Source organism: Eretmochelys imbricata, chromosome 1 (assembly GCF_965152235.1).
Source record: "Eretmochelys imbricata isolate rEreImb1 chromosome 1, rEreImb1.hap1, whole genome shotgun sequence".
Taxonomy (NCBI): domain Eukaryota; kingdom Metazoa; phylum Chordata; order Testudines; family Cheloniidae; genus Eretmochelys; species Eretmochelys imbricata.
Genome location: NC_135572.1, coordinates 107,571,916 through 107,579,558, shown reverse-complemented (window position 1 = coordinate 107,579,558; position 7,643 = coordinate 107,571,916). Strand labels below are relative to the sequence as shown.

Here is a 7,643-nt window from a genome sequence, read left to right as displayed (position 1 = left end):
TTCATTTAGGCAGTGGAATCTGAGGTTCCAGATGGCAGTCGGGGTATTGCAGTGCAATTGCTCTGGGATGCTTTGGAGGTCTAGGAGTTATGTCAAGTGAAATATGGACGGGCAGACTTAGTTTTCATGGGGGCAGTGGAATATTGGGTGACGGGGGGCCATAAAAAGCCTGGCGGGATCCAGCTCTCACCCGGACCCTGACATTGTATCTGACCCGAGCCGTTTGCTGTTTGAGACGACACGGCACACACACAAAGGACACCCACAGAGAGACAGATCCCTCCAGCCAGCGCCCTGCGGGGAGGAGGTGGTTCGGGGGCCACAGAGGGAAGGAAGAAGGAGCCACTGATGGGAGCAAAGGCAAGAGCCGGGGATGCTGGCGCTTAGGACGTGGCGAAGCGAGGCGAGTGGCGCGGGCTGAGGAGTTGCGCTCCGGAAGCCCTCCGGTGGGGCCATGTGGTCCCCGGTGCCTTCCCCCACCTCCGTGGGCAGGCGGAGGGAGAGCGGCGGCCACTGCGCCAGGAGAGAGCGAGCTCGGCGCGGGAGGAGATGACGCAAAAGGCAGCGCTCCCCCCAAAAAAGTGCTTCTCCAGGACGAAGATGGCGGCAACTTAGCCCAGGGACCAAAGATGACCGTGGCCACCGGGAGGCAAAACCCAGGCAAGCCCGCCCCGCGCGCCGGGGGAGAACGCGCCCGGCGGCACCAACCGCCGCCGCCGCCGCCGCCGCCGCTCACTGTCACCAGCCGCCGCCGCCGCCGCCGCCTCCTCCCCTTCCGCGTCCTCAGCCGCGCTCCGGGAGCCCTGCAGCAGCGCCGCGCCGGCTAGAGCGCGGGTGGGGGTGGGGGGTGGGGGGGGAGGAGGGAGCGGGGAAGACGGAGACCGGGGTGCAGGCATCTGTGCCAGGGCTCTGGGCTCAGGAGGAGGAGAAGCAGCCCCGGCAGCGTTAGGAAGGAGGGAGGCAAGGCAGGCAGGGGAGCTGCTCTCCTCCAGCCGCCCGCCGGCAGCGGGGGAAGCGGCATGCAGCTGGCAGGGGGCAGCCGGCTTTTCTCAGGAGAGCGATGGAGATCTGCTATCTGACAATGCCTGGGTGAGAGGAGGGGAGGAAAAGAAGCAGCCAGCCAACCCCACCACCAGCCGCCACCACCACTACCACCACCAGCACCACCACCACCTCCTCCTCCTCCTCCTCCCTCTGCATTGTTGCTCTCATCTGCTCCACCGTACTCTGTATTGGATGGATCTGTGGTGAGACCCAGTCGGATCCACCTGCAAAACCCAACAACATTTCAATAGGGGGAGGACGAAGAAGAAAAAGAAGAAGAAGAAGAAGAAGAAGAAAGAAGAGGAAGAAAGAGAGAGAGAGAGAGAGCGGGAGAGAGAGAGAGAGAGAGAGAGAGGAAGGAAGGAAGGCAAGAAAATCCCCCCCAATCTTTTAAGTCAATGCATATTGTGGTGACACTGGCAACGGAGCCCTCACGGTGGAGTCGGCCAGGGCTGTGCGTTCCCAAAATATGACCAGGGGTGCTTGGATGTGCAGTCGGCAGTACGATGACGGCCTAAAAATCTGGTTTGCACCCCGGGAGAACGAGAAACCCTTCACTGATTCAGAGAGGGCTCAGAAATGGCGACTGTCCCTGGCATCGCTCTTGTTTTTCACAGTCCTGCTCTCTGATCACTTGTGGTTCTGTGCCGAAGCCAAACTCACCAGGACCAGAGACAAGGCGCAGCAGCAGCCCGAGCATCCGGAGCGGGAACCACTCTCTAGCATGGGGGAGCCCTCGCTTGCGGCACAGGCGGCCCATAGACTCCTCTCCTCCTCATTACCCACCCTGCCTCCCTCCCCCAGCAGCAGCAGCGGCGGCAGCAGCAGCAGCAAAAATAATAACAATAACAACAACAACAACAAGGCTATTTTTCTAGGGAACTCCACCAAACCTTTTTGGCGCCTGGAGACGTGTTACCCGCAGAGCTCCGCGTCTGGCCAGTGTTTCAGCGTGGAGGATGCGGACTCTGTGTGCCGGGGGAGATGGAGCCGGGAGCAGCAGGTGACCGGGAATCATCCGACTCCGGGCTGGAACTTGACGGATTTTTACCTTTCCTTTTGTAATTCCTACACCCTTTGGGAGTTGTTCGCCGGGTTGTCCAATCCGGACACTTTGAACTGCAGTCTGGATGTGGTGCTGGAGGGGGAAGGCTCCTGCCGCCAGTGCGTCCAGGCTTACCAGCGCTACGACCAGCACGCTCAGGAGAAATACGAAGAGTTTGAGGTTATGCTCCAGAAATATTTACAATCGGATGAATACTCGGTGAAATCGTGTCCTGAGGATTGTAAGGTAGGAGCCCTGCTGTGTTTTATGCTCTCTTTCATTGATGGGCCGGCTGGTTGCTTTCCCTTTTATTGTTGGTGGTGTTTTTAATTCGGGTGCTGATGGCTTTAATCAGTAGGGAGGAATTGACTCTTCTAGTGGAAACTGACAAGGAGCCCTTATTTACGCATTGCTTGCAAGGAAAAGAAGAGTGATCCTTGGTCCTCTGGGAGTGCAGAGCTGGATTTCCCCTACTCATGAATATGCGATTGGCTCAAACTCGGCTGCCTGCTTCCACAGGGCTTGGATGCGGCTTAACAGAGAGGCAGGGGTAGGGGCTGCATGCCAATTAGAAGGACCTAGTACGGCAATGGGGTGTGAATGGGCTGTCCCTGGTTGTTGACGGGCTGGAGTGGACGTGGGAAGTTGGTTGTTCCGCGGGATCAGCGGCGTGGTTGTTTGGCGTTTGTGTAGGCGCTCGGTGGCAAAATGTATCTGTTTCGGTGCGCACCGGGGGAACTTTCTGATTGCTGTGTAAGCGATGGGGCTATGCGACGTGACTCTGTCCTAACTTTCAAGACAAGTTACTGGTTGTCTTGGGCTTTTGGGATGAATCTCAGTGAAGTCAATTGATGACATACGTCCGGTGTTAGCTGACTTGCAAGTCCGTCTTGTCTTAGAGCTTCCAGAAGCAGGGTGCTCTCCAGAATTGCTGAAGGACAAATGTTTCGGTGATTTGGCACAGCATTATGAATACAGATGTGTTGTTCTCTTTAACATGTGCAATGTGATGGGATTCTGGGGGAATCAAGAATGGGCATTTCCTAACGTACGAATAGAGATTGTGGCAACGCGATCACGTGTAAAAAGGAAGACGTTCCAGATGACTATCTATGTATGCGTATGTGTCTGTGTCTGAAGTCTGCTCTACACAATCTGTGGAGTGGGGAAGAGCTCAAGGACTAGAGTGGCTGTAAACAGACATTGCAGTGATCTTTACTAGGGAAGAAATGATGACAGAATTTCAATAAACCTCATCGTTAGTCTTTGTGTATTCCCCATGCTCATTCAGAACGATCCAAAGACAGATTATTTTTCTTCATAAGCAAACAGTGTCCCACGTTGATAGCTGTCTCTCCACTTTGCACAAGACTAGTTGGCCCAGCTCTCGAGGCGGGAAAGCGCAGGGAAAGGGGCCGTGCTTGGTGCTTAAAATACAGTCTGGTTTTAAAAAAATATTTCCTGAACAACCAAACCATCTACATGGCTTCTGCTCTGAACTGGCTTGCCTGAATTTTCTTGATTATCTACTGCATTGGTACCTTAACAAATCCAAACCAAATCCTGCTTTAGAAATCCGAATCAGCTGAGTATAGCAGCACATACAAGTTATCTATCTGAACAGAAGGCTTTTCTGGTGAGCATATTGAACAAGAAAACCTGATCCCACACCCGTTAGTGTCTTTTAACTTTAACAGGGCCTTCTGGAATCGTTTGATTATTAGGGTATATGCCTTACAGAATCCCATTGTGTTGAATATGGGCAGTACGAATAAAGATAGCTTATGTATACTGCCTCAAAGGACAAACATATGCATGTCCAAAAGTCCAATAACGTTATCTCATTATGTAAATAAAACCTGATGTTATCAGCAAGAAAAATATGTCTGTAGAGTTTTTCTCATTAAGTTCAATAGGAATAAAAGCAACTCACAAAGCAATTTTGGACCTGCATTTCCTGGATCATTTAACCGTATATGTATATGTAAACACACACCACATGCATTTTATACTTAGACTACAGTGTAAATATCTTTTATCTCGAAATTGGCTGATTTGGAGGCAATAGAAAATGTTTAGGTAAGGGCCACAAGTGTGAGGGCATCATTTCCATTTCAGTAACTCCTTCTTCTGGAAATTGATCTCCTGCCTTGTGCTGCCAAACGAGCAATATTTACATTATTAACATGATGTTTTAAATCATAGGCTGGTTTGATTGGACTTTTTCACCACCACATTAACAGTTGCTTTACCATATATCATATCATGTGAGAAAGGGAAAATTGCATAGAATACTAATTATACAATACTGTATATTATTTCTTTTTTTTCCCACTGGGGGTTGATGTGAATACATGTTTTGAATGAGTGTTCTGAAGAGAAATAAAAATAAAATTAATCCAGTTACATTTTAAAAAAGAAAATATCCATACTTGTACCTTTCCAGTAAGAAAAGGGGCAAAAAGGAAATACAGAGCAAATTACTAATAGTTCTTGGGTTGGGGTTGCATGCACCAGACCTGCCTGCCAGTGCTATTCTACCGTGTATTGAGAATTTGTCCAACCAATTTATGTGACAAAGTGAAGACAAAACAAGAACAAAAATTCAAGTAGTATTGTGCCTTTTGGAAGATATGACAAAAAGGTGATGTGGTCAACTATATTTTTTATGTGTGATAATTAATGATCAGATGCAAAGCCCTACTCCTGTTACACTGGCTCTTTTCTAAAAGAGTTGCTGTCCAACGTGCTGAAAGACAGAGCACAATGCTTACTGCTCACATAGTCTACATACACTGGAGATATATAACTATGTTACATGTTCTCTCCCTGAATTTATGTTTTTTAGGACTTCTTTTAGGACGTTTTCAATCTTATATATCAATGTGTGAAATCCAATCATTTAGCAGTCTTAAGCAGTCTAGCATTTCACATGATATATAGTAAGGTGATTTAGTGTACTGTATACTCAATTGTATGTACATGCAACTATAAAGTCCTACTTTTTTTTTAAATGCCCTATCTTGGGGAAATGACCTGTTTAAAAACAAAATAAATTGAAAATCCCACTTTACTATCTTGTTTTGTTCTTTATAAATACTTGATTTATTTAAAAAAAGGGAAACAGCTTTGCTAATGTACTCAAATCTGTGATAATTAAATGTCCAGATGATATTTAAGAATTATGTTAAAGGATCAACATCTAACATCTGATGAAGAAACAGAAATTTGACATTTAATCATATATAGTTGTTATACCCCATCTGACTGGTTAATGTGGTGTGCTGCTTTTTACTCTGTATTAAAAGACAATATGAAAAATAAAGAATTCACTCAATAAGCATATATATAAAGACAGGTCAGAAGTGAAATAGGAAAATCCATTCAAGAAATTTATTTGCATTTAAGAAAGTTTTAGTATTCTGGGAGAGTAGCTACATTCTGGAGGAGAAGAGAGCATTTCATCCAGTTAACAATTTTTAGTGGATTACAAAATCAGGAAAAGTTACTATGAATACCACTCACTGTAACATTTATATTCTGCTGGACCCTCTACTCTTCCTTACCCCAGCAACCTCAAGAAACAATTGATTCATAGGTTAATAAGTGGCACTTATGACATTACTCGTTCTCTCAGGCAAATTATTATACCTTTCAATAATTATAATGTAAATCACAATTAGCAAATATTGCATGTTTTTTTTTACTGTATCATTCTGAAATACTGACTTTATACTTTCAGATTTTTACCTAAAAGTAAGATTTTTATGAGTTATTGGACTTTCTTCTCTGAATGTTCTAAGGTTCATTGTATGCCTAGTAGTTTCTGGAGTTTGTTTTAGTCATGTTTTGTATTATGGCAATACTTTTGTAGTCAGAAATTTTTTGGGTTAGTATAAATTCACTTTTAGATATTCTGTTAAGCTGAATTTCATATTTAGGCTCCCAGATCTTCAAAATAAAAGCATATTAATTAAGTAGAAAGAAATTGCTTCCTCTAACATCAGTAGATCTTGCTTTTACATGTTACACATATCTGTGCATTTAAATTTGAAGCAGATTAGAGTAGTTGCTTTAAATTCTCAAGGTTCAGACACTTATGCTTGAGTATGCCACATAAACTGCATACACAATGTATACTGGTTGGGGTTGAGCTTCTCTGTGGACTTGTTTCTGTTTTACCTTCACGTGTTATTGTTGTTGTCTCACTGTAATTCTATTCTGGTTTCAAAATATATTGATCAACTGTTGCATAAGTCTGGTGTCTTTGAACATTTTTTTGTTTGCTTTGATAATCACACATACTAGGGATGTACAAAACAAGAAGTACAACAAAGAAAAAACATTTATTTTAATGCATTTAAATATTGGGCCGGGTTCTTAGCTGGTGCAAATTAGTGTAGCTCCACTGACTTTAATAGAGTTATGCTGAGTTATAACAGTTGAGAATCTGGACCATTATTTATTTTAAACTTTGATTTTTACAAAAAAATTGCTTTTGTTTTGAAATATTAAGAAACAGATTGAAGTAATGTTTACATCTGGTGAAATTATGGTAATTGTGATTGATAATATCGATATAGTCTTGTTAACCAGGAATAACTGATACTGAATATAAATGGTATTGGGTTGATGTTAGAAGACACAGTTCCTAATAATGAGTTGTCAGCTTTCCGTCAGGGGAAATACTCAATTTCTTATTCTTAAGTCAGAAGCCTATTGCTTTTCTGGAATAGAGGAAGATTCTGGCTGCTTCTGAGTCTGAACTGGGTCAAAGCACTAAGTAGGCCATACAAATGTAAAGGTTTTTTTGAATGCTGGTTTTGGAGACAGAGAATATTTTCTGTATGGAAAGCATTTGAGCTGGAGAATATTCTTTGCAGACACATTTATTAATGCTTGTAGTTGCTGAACAAAACAGTTAGCATCTCAGAGTCAATTATTTCACTGTAAGAAACTAAAGTGTATGAAATAAGACCTTACAGCCCTTTGTCAATACTAGCTTAAATACTGTGATGTGTTATTCATGTATTTTCATGGATTGCCATAATAACATCTAATTATTCTCTTTTAATGCTAGGATACCAGAGTAGAAAAATTAGAAGATATGCCAATATTTTTACTTTCTCTGTTAAAGAAAGTGGGTCAAATCCTGCTGGAAAATCTATCATAACATCAATGAGATGACTGAGCAAGGTCATCAGGCTTGGGCCCACAGCTCTAAAATTATTTTGTTTATTAAAATCCTTCATTGCCAAGCTCCCCACTGAAATTAGTTCAAGGAAAATGGCATGGTAGATTCAATATATTTCTTCAGTCTGGGCCTTATCCAAAGTCCAAATCAGTGGGAGCACTTCCATTACTATAATGGGCTTTGGATCAGGCCCTAGATATCCTATAGGATGATACATAAAACAAATACACTATAAAGATTAAATAATATTTAATCAGTTCAGATTTGCAATTTTAAGTCCATGCTGCTAGTAAATTTGTAAAAATAGTTGAATTCCAATGCTACTTAGTTAAAATATGGGTTCCTGAATATTATTATTAT

The 7,643-nt window shown here is 43.6% G+C and overlaps 1 protein-coding gene across 1 annotated transcript in view; it reads left to right on the top strand.

Annotated features, from left to right (window-relative positions):
- The first annotated feature begins 1,513 nt into the window (after nt 1-1,513).
- The window catches only part of NALF1 (NALCN channel auxiliary factor 1), a 793,873-nt gene continuing 787,743 nt past the window's right edge, over nt 1,514-7,643 (top strand). Inside the window, exon 1 of the mRNA XM_077807064.1 lies at nt 1,514-2,335. Within this exon, the coding sequence (XP_077663190.1) occupies nt 1,514-2,335 (822 nt within the window). The remainder of the gene's footprint in view (nt 2,336-7,643) is intronic.